This window comes from Balaenoptera musculus, chromosome 13 (assembly GCF_009873245.2).
Source record: "Balaenoptera musculus isolate JJ_BM4_2016_0621 chromosome 13, mBalMus1.pri.v3, whole genome shotgun sequence".
Classification (NCBI taxonomy): Eukaryota; Metazoa; Chordata; class Mammalia; order Artiodactyla; family Balaenopteridae; genus Balaenoptera; species Balaenoptera musculus.
In genome coordinates, this window is record NC_045797.1 from 68,837,809 (window position 1) to 68,853,526 (window position 15,718).

At 39.5% G+C, this 15,718-nt stretch overlaps 1 protein-coding gene across 2 annotated transcripts in view; it reads right to left on the bottom strand.

Moving 5' to 3' along the window:
- The window catches only part of GPN1 (GPN-loop GTPase 1), a 19,788-nt gene extending 4,109 nt beyond the window's left edge, over positions 1 to 15,679 (bottom strand). Inside the window, exons 1-12 of one of the 2 annotated variants that reach the window (XM_036872486.1) lie at positions 15,490 to 15,679; positions 14,695 to 14,788; positions 12,647 to 12,686; positions 11,813 to 11,879; positions 11,050 to 11,087; positions 6,979 to 7,057; positions 6,678 to 6,772; positions 5,704 to 5,749; positions 4,908 to 5,054; positions 4,095 to 4,177; positions 2,743 to 2,782; positions 2,008 to 2,098 (exon numbers count right to left, since the gene is read on the bottom strand). In XM_036872486.1, coding sequence (XP_036728381.1) covers positions 2,008 to 2,098; positions 2,743 to 2,782; positions 4,095 to 4,177; positions 4,908 to 5,054; positions 5,704 to 5,749; positions 6,678 to 6,772; positions 6,979 to 7,057; positions 11,050 to 11,087; positions 11,813 to 11,879; positions 12,647 to 12,686; positions 14,695 to 14,788; positions 15,490 to 15,600 — 931 coding nt within the window. In that variant the 5' untranslated portion in view covers positions 15,601 to 15,679. Of the gene's footprint in view, positions 1 to 2,007; positions 2,099 to 2,742; positions 2,783 to 4,094; positions 4,178 to 4,907; positions 5,055 to 5,703; positions 5,750 to 6,677; positions 6,773 to 6,978; positions 7,058 to 11,049; positions 11,088 to 11,812; positions 11,880 to 12,646; positions 12,687 to 14,694; positions 14,789 to 14,876; positions 15,418 to 15,489 lie in introns of those variants that run through there. The other variant, XM_036872487.1, reaches the window with a different exon arrangement.
- Positions 15,680 to 15,718: the final 39 nt, after the last annotated feature.

The window sequence follows — 15,718 nt, forward strand, 5'->3', positions numbered from 1 at the left end:
CAAAGAGATGTCAATTAATTAATTAATGAATATAACACAATCCCAATAAAAATATCAAAGAGCTTTTTTAGCAAGCTACATTAAGTTGATACTAAAGGTCATTTGGGAAAATAAACATGCAAGAATAGTCAGGCAAACACTAAAAAAGAAAACTTTGAGGAGGACTAGCCCTAGCAGATATTAAAACGTACTATAAAGCCTCTATATGTAATTAAAGCCACACAGTACGGGCACACAGTCTAGAGGAATAAAATAGGTAATCCAGAAATACATCCAAGTACATATGAAACTTTAGTATATGATACAGGTAGCATCTCATCACTGGGACAAAGGTAGACTTTTTAATAAATCATGTGGGTACAACTATTTATGAAAAAGGTAACACAGACCTATACCTCACACCATACCCAGGAATAAACCCTAAATGGATCAGGGCTCCAAATGTAGAAAATAAAACCATACAAGTACTACAGTAAAACATGAGTGAATGCCTCTTTAACACAGGTGTAGGTAAAGGATTCCCAACTATGACTCAAAACCAGGTGCAATAAAAGATAAATAAGTTTGACTACATCAAATTTATACAAAACAGAACAGAAACTTTTGCATGGCAAAATAACACCATGAACAAAGTCAAAGGGCAACTGACAAACAGGGAGAAAATATCTGCAACATGTATCACAGGAAAATGAAGACTATCCCTACCTAGATTAATGTATATCAAAACTAGTGGGTGAACATTTGAAAATTAAAAGTACATTTATCTAATCAAAGCATCACCCCACAAAATACTTATTATGAAGGGAAAAATAACTTTATGATGGAAAAACCTGGCAGACACCACTTTAAGTAAGTGATCAAAGACAACTCATCATCATGCACCTTGTGATATGATACATGGAAAAAACACTTCACATCTGTTAACTTCTGCTAAAAAGGAGCCACCTGAATCGAACCATGAGGAAACATCAGACAAACCCAAACTGAAGAAAATTCTACAAAAATATAAGTACCATACACTTCAAAAATATCAATGTCATGAAATGCAAAGAAAGACTAAGGAGCCATTCCAGATTAAAGGAAAATAAGAGACGTGACAACTAAATGCAACACAGATCCAGAATCTTCTCCTGCTATAAAGGGCAAATGGCTACATCTAAATAAGGTCTATACATTAGATAATAGGAATGTGTCATGTGTCAATGTTAATTTCCTAGTTTTTGATAACTACAATGAGGGTATATAAAATAATGCCCCTATTTTTAAGAAAGACTCAAGGGTAAAGGTGCATCATGTCTGCAACTTACTCTTAAATGATTCAGAAGAAAGTTATATATAATATACAAATATTTTATAAGTATACTTATATATTTATATAAAATGTAAAGCCAAACATATATAACAGAAAGAATAAAGTAAATGTGGTAAAATGTTAACATTTGGCGAATCTAGCTGAAGGGTATATGGCAATTCTTTGCAATTCATGAAACTTTTCTGTAAATCTAAAATTAGGTCAAAATAAACAGTAAAAGAGGGGGAGCATTAAAAAGTAATTAAAAAAAAAAAAAAAAGGAGACATCAAGTATCTTGCCAAAGTAAACCAAAAACTACCTGAAGAGAATCATCATATACTTATGTATAAAAATATAAACACAGATAAGATAAATGTGGTATGAGAGACATAGACAGTGGATTCCTCTTTAACACAGATGTTACACATAGGTATGTCCGTAGGTATATATCTACATCTGTACACTTCAAAAATGTCAATGTCATGAAATACAAAAACAAAGGATCCATTCACGATTAAAGGAGACTAAGAGACAACTAAACACAATGCAGATCTAGGATTTATCTAAATTGACTGAGTAACAGATAGATAGATACACTATACAACATTTACTTTATCCTTTTCTCTTTCTCTCCCTTGAACATAAATACCTACCTACTAAGTGGAGATAAGTGTACCCCGCTCTTAGTTCCTAACACCAGAAGACCCTCCAGTACCTGTGGCAGTCCCGGTGTCCAAGGCTATAGAGCCCATATCTTTCCGAAGTCGTTCCAGTTGTTCTTTCTGCTGCTGGCTCTGTGCACTGGCCTATATACACACAGGAAAATGTTGTCATATTAAAAAAGGAGGCCCAAGTTAGATGCCAGACTTCTAACTGGAGATGACAAATTATACAAATACTCGAGGCAGATAAGGGATGGCTGATGACAGAAACGTTGAGCAGTGCGGGCCCAGATCAGCAGAAGCTCATTCCAGAGGGCTCTGCAGACTGTATTAGAGGCTTCAGAAATTGGACACAAAATCATCAAAAGAACCCTCAAACAGACACAGCAGGAAGGCTCAGTGATAAGATGTCCAATGTAGCCGATGGGGACAGGACACTTGATCATTTGGGATAAGTTGTGAACTACCTCTCTGTTCTTAAACGAAATTCTACAAGTAGCCTTTAAATGGACCTTGGAGTAGGGGTGGAGGTATGGCACAAGAAGGGCTCAGCATATATAAAAGGAAAAATTACTGATTTTTATTACTTCAAGTATAGAGAAGAAAACTAATTAAGGGGCCTTTCTGCATCCAGACAGCATACATACAAATTTACAGGTTTAAATTAACAAGTATCTAAAGGATATACTGAGAACCAAAACAAAAGCATTTATGGCAGAAGGATTAGTACATAGTTTGAGATTGTTTATTCAGTGGCCCTAAAATACACAAACAGCCTCTTTTCTTACCAGCGATTTCTTCAGACGTTCATATTCAGGACGATACTCTCTGGAAAGAGAAACACTTTCTAAATCCCTTTGATTAATAATCTATCCTGTCCCCCCGGCCACATCACTTCTATTTTCCTAGTACTTTGATAATAACAAAAGATCTTATGTCACCATACATCAGATGTAACAAGTCTTAGTCACTGAGATTCTATCCCTAAGGAATTAAAAGCCAAGGTGCCTGTCCCCACCCTGAAATCAGCAACAAGACAAAAGACTGACTGCTGATCTGGGAAGATCAACTCTGGGGAGACCATGACCAATGACTTCACCATTGACTTGGATAAACATGAGTAAAAGATGTTTAAATGATGAGTAAAAGAAGCTAGGCCTACTGGGCTCAGGAAGCCCAATATATAATTATGTCGTTTATCTGGGCAACCATGAAAGGATACAGAAAAGAGTCTATCCTGAGGCTTTGATAACACATGCAAAAAAACAAAACAAAACAAACAAAAAACCAAACCTCGTCTGATGAATAAAAATCAAAATAATGTTTCTGAAAACCACAATGTGGCTATTAGGCTCTTGCTAAGTATGAAGCTTGCTAGAAAGCAGCCAATTATCAGGCCTAAGGAAAGTGTATAGGTGCTATGACTCCACTTTCCTTTAGATAAATGGAACTCCAGTATTAACCAAGAAAATAGTTATAACAATCATTTATTAAGAAATATGCTTACTACATGTCAGCAATTGTGTTAGGTGCTTTAGATATATTATCTCAAATAATCCCCACAACGATCTTAACAATAAATGCTATTATCCCTCATCTATAAATGAGGACAATTTGCTAAGGTTACACACTTATTAAGTGGAGGAAAAAGAAATCTAACCCATGTCTATCTGACTCCAAAGTCTATGTTCTTCATCAGGGGTCAACCAATGTGGCAAACAGGACAAATCCAGCCCACTGCCTGTTTTTATAAATAAAGTTTTATTGGAACACAGCCACGCCCATTTGTTTAGGAATTGTCTATAGCTGCTTTTGCACCACAAGGAGAGTTGAGGAGTTTCAACAGATAATACGACCCACAAAGCCTAAAATATTTAACATCTGGCTTTTTACAAACAATGTCTGATGACACCTGTTCTTCATCATTCAATACAGTGAAGATTTTATACTCCTATTCTTTTTTAAAAAAAGTTAACAGCTACTTGTTAACCCTAAGTGTGGTCAGATCCAGTACACATCTGCATGGCAAATATAATACAAACACTATGAAAACCAAAATGTTTTGCCTGGCTAAACAGCTATCATATCAGACTTGTGGGTAACTAAGAGTGCCATCAATAGAATGTTCCTTTATCCTCACCTTTCATATTCTTCTGTGGCACTGGCAACTTGCACGAAGAGTTCATCTAAGCCTGTACCCAGAACAGCAGACACACCCACCACCTGCCAAAAGCATCATTAATGCCACTGAGGAAACAACTGTATATTTTTAAATGGCATACATTATTTGGCTCAAATTTCATAAAATCTTCATAGAAGAGGTTTGGCTACTTTAAGAAGTCTCTGGCAAAGAATGAAGCTAAAACAAGACAAAACTGCATACCTACTCAAAAGTGATGGAAATAAGTCTATGGAAAATAGAGAACTGAGAAAGATAATTAGGATCAAACAAGCAGCAGTTCATCTATTCCCTATCAAATCAAACCACAGTCTGTTCTCTATAAAAATTAGTATCTCAATGTCTTTGCTTGGGCAATTAACATACTTGCTGCTACCCACACCCACTTTTGCTTACACAAACCTTACCCATCCTTCAAAGCACACCTATATTGGCTATATCCTCCAAAAATCTCTCATTTCAAAAGTGATCTACCCCCTCACCACTATCAGGCCCAACTTTTAATCTTTCTTAAGATATCACAATATAAGTTACTATAATACATCATGTTTCAACTCTGCGTTTAGCCTTCTCTCCTAACTAGAACATAAACTCTCTGAGGGTAGGGTCCGTATCATATTTATCTTTTAAGTCTCCAGTTTTTAAAAAGCTATGCCTTAAAAATTACTTTTCAGAAGGTAATGAACTTCCTTTCCAAAACAGGTTCAAAGCCAGCCCTTTGGGTTATGAGGTTATCTGGAGAGACCAACAGCATAAACAAGAGAGAAAGTTTACCCTGAGGGAGCTGTAAAACTCATCTAACACCAGGCTCATTGAACGAGTCAGGTTACTGACATATGTAGTCTCTTGATTCAAGGCATCTTGGAAAGCCTCAAAATCCTGCATCCATTCCACTGCAAAGCTGTGATCAATGATGTCAGTCTGTACCAGAGAGAAGTCAACTATCAGCAACCAGAGACGAGGTCAGACATCAAACAGTGGCAAAAAAATTTTTTTAATTAAGTGATGACAGCAAAGAGCAATAATTCATGTATTTTCTTTCTCTGCTTCCCCCATTTCCTCCTCCACTGCAACAAGCCACAAAGAGCCAAGACTGCTGTGCAGTATAAATAATTAAATGAAGATCTGTATATTCCAGGTTAGAACAGACCCTTCACTATCCACTGCCAAGTGACCGTGGCCACAGTGGAGGCCAGCACCCTCCAGGCTCTGAAGTCAAGTACATAGCCTCTTGCATCCTAGCCAACAACAGAGAAGTTTTGGTTTTGTTTAACTGCCACTTCCAACAGACTAGCAGTCCCTCCCCCATTTACACAGTCCTGATCCTGAGGGATAACCCATACGCTGTGGACCAGGGGCTACTCTATCTAGCCTAAAGAAACTTTGGAAAAGAATCAGCGATATATATTCATTCAATTTGACTGAATCCATTTCCTAGAAGTGCTCATGACTTTGCTTCAGGTTAGCTTAAATCTGCTCTCCAGCATCTAAAATAATCCTTCTCACCTACCCAAACACAAGGTTCTAATGAAAAGGAAATATTCAATCACAACAGGAAGAATCCACTTACTTTATTCATGACCACAATAAAAGGCAGCTTGGTTTTGTACAAGATGCTGAAAATCAAACATTGAGGCATTATTAGTAAAAGCACTTAAGCGCCTGCTTGCCTGTTATCTGATGGAACTGAGTAATAAAAAGGGAGATGGGTTCAGACTCTAAATATAGGTATCCATTCTTACACAGCACTCACATATTCTCCCCTCCCAAGCAGGAAACCACCACTACCATCAAGCAAACAACACACATACACACTCTCTCCTTTTCTTAGAGTAATAATGCTTTGGTACTGATCCTGGTTGTGTGTGTGTGTGTGTTTTTCACCAAATTAACTGTCTTTTAAACAATTAATATGAAGACAAAATAATGCTATCAAACATCAGATTTCTATTTGGACTAGGATTTCTTGTGTTTAACAGGAAGGGACATCCCTAGTCATAATGGAAGAGACAAATAGGGGTGATTGTTTTTTGCATACCCCCAAAATAAAATTCAGCATTAATAATGGTCTGCCTTGCTCCTAGGTCTAATGCACTAATATAGCCTAGTGAGGCATGTCCTTCCTCTCCTAATGGCACCACACTTGGGAAAACATGTGCATTTAGAATCATGGATGAATGTTTTTTTTCAGTCTCTCCTCATGTTATAATTTCACGCTTCCTATCACAACACAGAAGAAAGGCATTTAGACCAGGGGCTCTATTCTATTCAGAATTGGATTTCAATCAACTTGGGGCAACTGCCAGAAGGTTCATATTCATTCATCACCTATTCTGTAACAAGCAAGGGAGGAAGATGAGAAGTGGCTGATAGAGAATGCCAACAGTATATGTACTTCTTTTCCGGCCCTAACCCAGAGCCACTAAAGTGAGTGGCAAGCCTGAATGAAAACCTAGGGGTAAGCACTCAGGACTCAAAAATGATGGAAAAGAAGTGGAGACTTCATACCTTGACATAATACTATGCCCAACAATAACGCATTACCTGCAGGCATAGAGCATATTGGACATGAAGGTCACTGGGTTGATACTTCGAGATGTGTCCATTACATAAATCACAATCGTTGGAAACGAGGATGCCTAAAGCCACAAAATAATCAAAGCTTTAGCCAGAGGGTTCTTGACCTGTGCCCAAACTCTTCTCCTACCTTCTGTGGCAAGGAAGAACCACTTTAGGCAGGTGTGCAGAGCTCTATGACTCTATCCCACATAAGATCCCAAGCAATAAGAAGCTTTTCTTGTCTGGCTCTCTACTTACCCTGAGTAACAAGTCCTAGAATACTCACCAGGGCCTCAGTGATGATTGTCCCAGAAGCTGACCAGGTGAATACCTCAATCTGTCCAGGTGTGTCAATCAAGACATACCTATGTCAAAAAAGACCATTAAAGAAGTTTTTACTTATGCATTCTGAAAGATATTCCATCCCACAAAACATTAACATCTGGTTACTCAAGACTGAAATAACCTCTTCACACTGCCAAGTCTCACTTCTTCCCATTGCCCTTAAAGTGCATACCACATTCCCCTGGGTTTTGTTCAATGTCCAGTATTCAGGCTCATTGGCAGGAGCAGCAATACATCACTGCTGCAAATGGTCACAGAGAAAACTGACAGTTTTAGAAACACACTGCATTAAAAATGAGAGATAAGCAAAACCAGAGTGTAAATCTCTTGGGAAACCATCTAGTTACTTATGGGTGGGGTTGGAGGAAAATGGAGGGAGGGAGAAAAAGAATAAGAAAGTGATAACTAAAGAAGAGCGTCTCTTCTTGAGGGGATGAAACGTTCTAAAATTGATTGTGGTGATGGCTGTACAATTCTGTAACTACACTAAAAGCCACAGAATTGTACAATTTAAATGGGTAAACTGTATGGCCTATGAACTATATCTCAATAAAGCCGTTTTTAAAAAAGCAAAGATCCACACGTACATGGACAATTAACTGACAACAAAGGAGCCAAGAACATACAACGGAGAAAGGAAAGTCTCTTCAAGAAATGGTGTTGGGAAAAACAGTCACATGCAAAAGAATGAAACTAGACCACTCCATACACAAAAATTAACTCAAAATGGATGAAAGACTTGAATGTAACACCTGAAAACATTAAATAAATTCCTGAAGGAAAACATAGGCAGTAACCTCACTGACATCTGTCTTAGTGAAGTTTCTGTGGATCTGACTCCAAAGGCAAGGAAATCAAAAGCAATAATAAACAAATGAAACTACATCAAACTAAAAAGCTTCTGCACAGCAAAGGAAAACATCATCAAAACTAAAAGGCGGGAATTCCCTGGTGGTCCAGTGGTTAGGACTCAGCGCTTTCACCGCAGTGGCCCAGCTTCAATCCCTGGTAGGGGAACTAAGATCCCGCAAGCTGCCGGGCATTGCCAAAAACAAAAAACTAAAAGGCAAGCTACTGAACAGCAGAAATTGCAAATCATATCTCTGATTCGGGATTGGTATCCAAAATATATAAAGAACACATACAACCCCAAAACAAATAAACAACCCGATTCAAAAATGGGCAGAGGATCCGATTACGTAGACATTTCTCCAAAGACACACAGATGGCCAAAAGGCACATGAAAAGATGTTCAACATCACTGATTATTAGGGAAATGCAGATCAAAACCACAATGAAGTATCACCTCACACCTGTTAGAATGGCTCTTATCAAATAGATAACAAGTGCTGAAGAGGATGTAGAGAAGAGGAAACCCTCGTAAACTGTTGGTGGGAATATAAACTGGTGCAGCTACTATGAAAAACAGTAGAAAGATTCCTCAAAAAATGAAGGATAGAGCTAACCATATGATCCAGTGATTCCACTTCTGGGTATTTATCCAAAGAATATAAAAACACTAATTAGAAAAAAATATATGCACCCTTATGTTCATTGCAGCATTATGTACAATAGCCAAGATATGGAAGCAACCTAAGTGTCCACCAATGGATGAATGGATAAAGAAGATGTGGTATATACACAGTGGAATACTATTCAGCCATAAAAAAAGAATTAAATCTTGCCATTTGTGACAACATGGATGAACAACATGAGGGTATTATGCTAAGTAAAATAAGTCAGAAGGAAAAAGACAACTACCATACGATTTCACTCACATGTGGAATAATCTGGAGGAAGGAAGGAAGGAAGGAGGGAAGGGAGGGAGGGGAAGGGAAAGGGAAGAGAAAGTGAAGGGAAAGGGAAGGGGAAGGGAAGGAAACCAACCAACCAAAAGCAAGCTCACAGATACAGAGAACAAATCAGTGGTTACCAGAGGAAAAAGGGGTTGTGGGTGGGCAAAAGGGGTGAAGGGGATCGATTGTATGGTGACAGATGGTAACTGGACTTTTGGGGGGTGATCACCTTGCAGTGTACACATGTTAAATTATAATGCATACCTGAAACTTATTTTAAAAAGAGCAAAAAATTTGAATAGACATTTCTCCAAATATATACCAATGGCCAAGAAGTACACTAAAAGATGCTCAACATCTGGACTTCCTGGTGGTGCAGTGGTTAAGAATCTGCCTGCCAATGCAGGGGACACGGGTTCGAGCCCTGGTCTGGGAAGATCCCACATGCTGAGGAGCAACTAAGCCCGTGCACCACAACTACTGAGCCTGAGCTCCAGAGCCCGCGAGCCATAACTACTGAGCCTACATGCCACAACTACTGCAGCCCGCGTGCCTAGAGCCTGTGCTCTGCAACAAAGAGAAGCAACCACAATGAGAAGCCCAAGCGCCACAACTAGAAAAAGCCCGTACACAGCAAACGAAGACCCAACGCAGCCAAAAAATAAATAAATTTATTAAAACAAAAACAGTTACAAAAAAAAAAAAAAAAAAAACAGTTACAAGTAGTGACCAGGATGTACAGAAAATGGAACCCTCCACACATTGCTGGTGAGAATGTAAAATGGTGCGTGAAGCCAGCAGGAGCTTGGAGGAATGGGGAATAGAGTGACTGCTAATGAGTATGGGGTTTCGTTTGGAGATGAAAATGTTCTGAAATTAGGTAGTTCTTTTTTTTTTGTTTTTTTAAGATTTATTTTTTATTTATCTATTTTTGGCTGCGCCGGGTCTTAGTTGCGGCACCGCGTGATCTTCGTTGAGGCATGAGTGATCTTCCGTTGTGGCACGCAGGATTCTCTCTAGCCATGGCAAACGGGTTTTCTCTTCTCTAATTGTGGCACAGGTTCTGTAGTTTGCAGCACGCGGGATTCTCTCTAGCCGTCGCGAACGGGTTTTCTCTAGTTGTGGTGCGGGCTCTGTAGTTTGCGGCACGCGGGCTCTCTAGTTGAGGCGCGAGAGCTCAGCAGTTGTGGCTCGCGAGCTTAGTTGCCCCGTGGCATGTGGGATCTTAGTTCCCTGACCAGGGATCGAACCCGCATCCCCTGCATTGTAAGGCGGATTCTTTAGCACTGGACCACCAGGGAAGTCCCTGAAATTAGGTACTTCTGGTCAATGCACAACTTTGTGAATATACTAAAAACCACTAAACTGTATACTTTCAAAGAGTGCACTTCATGGTCTGTGAATTCATATTGCAATAAAGCTGTTACTTTAAAAAACTACTCTAGTATGATCCTATTTTTGTAAAAACACCTTATCCATCCATCCTTCTATCTATGTACACGTGAATAGAAATGCTTGGGATGACAGTCACCGATAGCAATAATGATAATAATGATAGCTATTTCTAGTGACAAGAAGGGTGATAGTTTCATCTTTTAAATACTACGCATGGTAGGAATTATTTATAGTAATAAGCCTATATCCTTTTTACAAAAATAATAAATTATCTTCCTTTCTTTTAAAAAAGCAAACCTATTAAAAATTTAACAACAGTTCATTATGGGTAATATAATAAGAATATCCTATTTTATATTTTGATACTTTTTAAATTAAAAAATATTCCCTCTGAATCATGTAAATTATATTAATTTAAACAAGGATTAGAAAGGTGTTTCATAGACTTTAATGTCAACAAGCAAGAGAAGGCAAGTGGACAAGTGAATGTGGACTCAAATTCTCAAAATACCTCCTAAGAAGCTGGGAACATATACCAAAGTGATTGGGGGTGGATTACTATTAAATTGAGCTCTACACTGTAGAGCATCTTGTTGTTGTTGTTGTTTTTTTTTGGCCACGCCATGGCTTGTGAGATCTTAGTTCCCTACCCACATAGAGCATCTTAATGACTGTCTTCTTGCCAACAATTTTTTCACTTATCATGGTTTCATCTCAAACTACACCCTCTCAGAACTTGATAGTAACCCAAAATCCTTCAAAAAACCTAGAAACATGTCAACTACAGAGTAATAAATAGGCATTAGACTGAAATCACTTACTTAGACATGTTCTGGGCCTTCTCAATAAATTTCATCACCTAAAAGAAAAAGACGCCAATTACCACAGAATCCAAGTTCAACAAAAAAAATCACAGGGCCCTCTCGAGAGTGGCCCACCTCGCAGGCACCATTAACGACTGAATCTCTATGTTCTCTGTCTGAGGACACCAACTAACATGCTCATGGAACCAAAGAAACATAGCCACACCTGCCGCACCACAACACCCTGGAGCACAGGGCAAGGCCTAAGGGGCTGAAGACTTGATCTCTCACTGCCAAGTCTCTCTCGGTGCTTCAGTAAAGCGTTAACAGCCTGAATCACTGAGTGAAATCGGGGTAAAAAATCAGTGATTGCCAAACACTCTTAAGGAAGTGGAATGCGACAAAGAAAACATAACAGATGACAACAATATGTCACAAGTGAAAAGCCCCATAATTGTTCCATTCCCTGCCTGGTAGCCCATCCCACTTCCCATCCCTCCACCCCATCCTCAGGGTAAGACTGCAAGCCAGTAACAGATCAAGAAGAGAACCCAGGTCTCTTAGGTCTTTGTTTTATTGACCGCCACAACGTTCAATGTGAAGTCTCTCACCATGTTGATCATCCTCTCATAGCCTACTTCTTTGTCCACCAAAATGCCTCCTTATATTCTGTATTGACATTCAGGTTGATTGCCCTTCTTTCCCAATGTGATCAAGCTAAGGCATTTAAGAGTCACAGGTTTTGACACAGCCATGTCTATGTAAATAGAGACAGACATACCTGATCAAATCTGGTAGCAAAGAGATTGAGTGAGGTCACTATGCCACCATTGGGTCCAAGTCCATACCTAGACACTAAGTTGAGGATTTAAATTGCTTATAGATCAATTTAGACGATAAAGTTTATTATCTAGACAATCCCTCACAAAAACAGCATAACATTAGTGTTCCATTGACTAGTATGTATCACACAATCTTAACCTCATAGGGAAACATTCACTATCGATGTCTACCTCATTCATCGTTTAGAAATGGCCAGGCGAAATGGGCCCAAAATGGAACAGACAGATGTATCAGGCATTGACAGCCTGATGGCATTAGCCATGAAGATCATTTATATACCACTCTTTGCTCTGATCCTCACCCATCAAGCCACCTGAGGATTAGAATTAGTCTTCCTACCTAGACTTACCTATAGGGAAAGTACACATTTCACACAGCAATGTACTAAGAGTTGATCTTACTAATCTTTGAGTTTCCCAGTCTAAGGGGATGGTGATCAATGGATGCATCCACCAAGGCAATACTCCCTTGTGGGACCCAGGCACGCCACCAGCTAGCCTCTCCTTCTCTGTGCTAATTACAACAGACTGCAGTTCAGGACAAAGGCAGAAAATGGAATTCACAAGCTGAAATAGGATTTCTAATCACCTATAATGCTTCTCCCCACATTCATCTTCCCTCTTCTTCATAAAATTACCTGAAAGCAATCTAATGCTTTTGCTAGTGTATTTCACAAGGGAAGGCACAAACACTTTTTTCAAAGCTACACAATACACAGACAGTAGGTAGCCAGGGATGAGCCAACAACCAAAGTAGATGTGAAAAAGGATACTGTTTCATGACTTCTTTATACTTCACAGTGTCACGAATATCTGGAGGGAAAAAAAGAGAGAATGAAATGGAATTTAACATGTAAGAAACAATACAGTTTGAGAATCTCCACCTATAATATCTAAGCCAACAGACCTCTCAAGTCATCTCTGCTTCCTCTGAGCAAACAAATCAGTTTCTCTCTTAGCATCCAAGGTACTTTTCAAATCTGTTTTCTAAATTTTCAAGCTAAGATCACTGAATTGCAACAGCAAAAGAAGCACGTTCAGGAAGAGACTAGGAGGACAAAAGGTACCCTGTAAATACCTTCCCTCCCAGCAAGAAACTGAAACTAGCTTTTGAGGCTTCTAGGAGCTCTCAAGTTATGGTAGGGATGTCTGAGACAAAGAGAAAAGTTCGATACAACTTAAATACCTTCTCAGTGACCATATACATAGAAAAAGGGAGCTAAATCAAGAAAAAAGGTTTATTTCTTACTCCTTGCTTACTGGTAACAAAGGTAATGCAGATAACATTTTTATAAAGGCATTAACTTGGGAAGTGGATGGGGGGAGAGAAATAAGTGATGGAGATTAAGAGGTGCAAATTTTCAGTTACAAAATAAATGAGTCATGGGGTGAGGTGTACAGTGTGGGGAATACAGTCAAAAATTATATAATACCGTTTTATGGTGACAGATATTAACTAGACTCATCATAGTGATCATTTTGAAATGTACAGGTATTTCAAATTACTATGTTGTATACCAGGAACTAAATACTGTGGCAGGTCACTTACACTGCAAGACAAACAGACAAACCCACAGAAAAAGAGATTGGATTTTAGTTACCGATCTACAAATCGGTAGAGGGTGTGGAGGGAGGGACAATTGGATGAAGGTAGTCAAAAGGTACTAACTTCCAGTGAATAAATACTAGGGATGTAATATACAACATTATAAATGTAATGAGCACTGCTACACGTTATATGTGAAAGTTGAGAGTTCTCATAACAAGGGAAAAAATTTTTTCTATTTCTTTAATTTTGTATCTATATGAGATGATAGATGTTCACTAAACTTACTTGTGGTAATCATTTCATGAGTTTGTAAATCAAATCATTATGCTATACAACTTAATCATATACAATGCTGTATGTCAATTATATCTCAATAAAACTAGAAAAAAAATTATTTGGATGGAATTTTAAATAAAAAGGAAATTGGTCTGTCCAGTAATATCTAACTAAACCTATCTAGCAGTCAGTAGACCTATATCCCATCAACTATTAGAGTTCCAGCCTTTAAGTGAAAAGATGGAAATTTTTTTTTTTTCAAAATTCTTCCCATAATGATTTCTGCTTCTTAATACAAGGTCTTCCTTAATTAGTAATGTTTGGAGTACAAGCTTAATAGGATTAAAAAGAGACCAGGAGGGAAAAGACTAACATCAAGAAATAGTCTGAAAATCAGGAAGCCTAGATCCTATCAAGAATCAGGACACTGGATCCCATCCATTCTTAATCTTTTTTATACAGTAGTCTGGGGACTCCTCTACAAGTCTGATGATAAGAGGGAAGGAACCTCTCACCAAGACAATGCACACAGGCATATATACACACATTTTCCCATGTAACTTTGCAAGATTCCTACAGATCAGTAAGCAAACTCTGCACAAAACCCACATGCTCTTAACTTGAAGAAAAGAAACTATATAAACAAAGTTTATGTATCAGAGCCTGCTGAAGGGTTTACGGCTTAGAAGCCAGAGGACTGACTTTCTGTCACTTCATTTTCCCAAAGAACCATAGTCTGACACCCTAGGGTCAAAAGAGGTAGAGAGAATGGTAGTGGTAAGGAAAAAAAGGAAATTTAGGAAGAGGGAAGGAGTAAACAAAGAGAAAAAAGGGAATCAGGAAGAAGCCTGTTTCAGGATGCTAGCAAATCCAAGGGAAACGAAATTAGGCAGTTTAGAAAACATTAAAAATGGAAGCATTGAAGACTCATAGGATAGGCTGACAGCTTTCCATTCTCTGAGAAACTTCACACAAGTTCTGGCACAGTTTACTCACCAATATTGGCAGGAAAGGGAACTTCATGCACAGCTGGGTCCAGGTTGATCACATAAGGTGGACACCCTTGATTATGCAGATATCCTGTGAGCCTCTGCAGACATACGGGGAGAAGGATGGGCTGAGACCAAGAGGCATGATAAAGGAAAAAGAGAGAACTTCCACCCCTTAATCCAACTTACCAGAATTCTGCACTTCCATTTCCCTCTACCTTAAATATTCGTTTCTGATCTCCACCTCCAACATTCACTCTCAGTTGAAATGCTACCTTTCTTCATCACACATCCAACAGAGCCTCTTCTACTCTCCATCACTTATTGACTTGGGGGGTGGGGGGGAGCGGGGGTTTCTATCTCCCCCACGAAACATTAGCTCCATTTAAGCAGGAACCTTGTCATTTCCGCTATATCCCCAGTACCTGAAACATGGTAGGCACCCGAGAAGGAATTCTTTAGGAATCTACACCGAAAGCCTGTGTGCTAGCACTCTATTAACCGCCAGAATTACTTGTTAAGCCTCTGCCTTCGAGGAGTTGGCACTAACAAGGCAATTCCAATACCAAGTACGGTCGTCACAAATAGGCACTGAGGGTGCGCAGAAGAGAGGCTGAATGAACCCAGGCTAGGATCTGAGACGGCTTCGCGGAGGAAGAAACAGGGGTTGCTGGCAAGTTCCTGAAAGCCAGGCGCCGGTACCCTCTAACTCCCCAGAGAGACCTCCCTTTCTCCCCTGGCCTTACGCCTGCCACAGACAACTTCTCGCGCGCTCCTACTACGCCCGCGCCGTGTAGGTCACCTGTACAAAGGTGGTTTTCCCAGACCCCGCCATTCCCAACACCAACAGACACACTGGCGGCCGGGGACCCCCGGAAGCTTGCGGCTCCGTGGAAGCTGCGAGCGCGGCCATCTTGCTCCTGGCTCCGCCCACTCGACCATAGAGACGCTCGTAGCTAGAGAGGCTCCCGCGACGTTCGGAACTCTGAATGAGACTAGAACAGAGCAAACCAAACCGAACCGAACCAAAC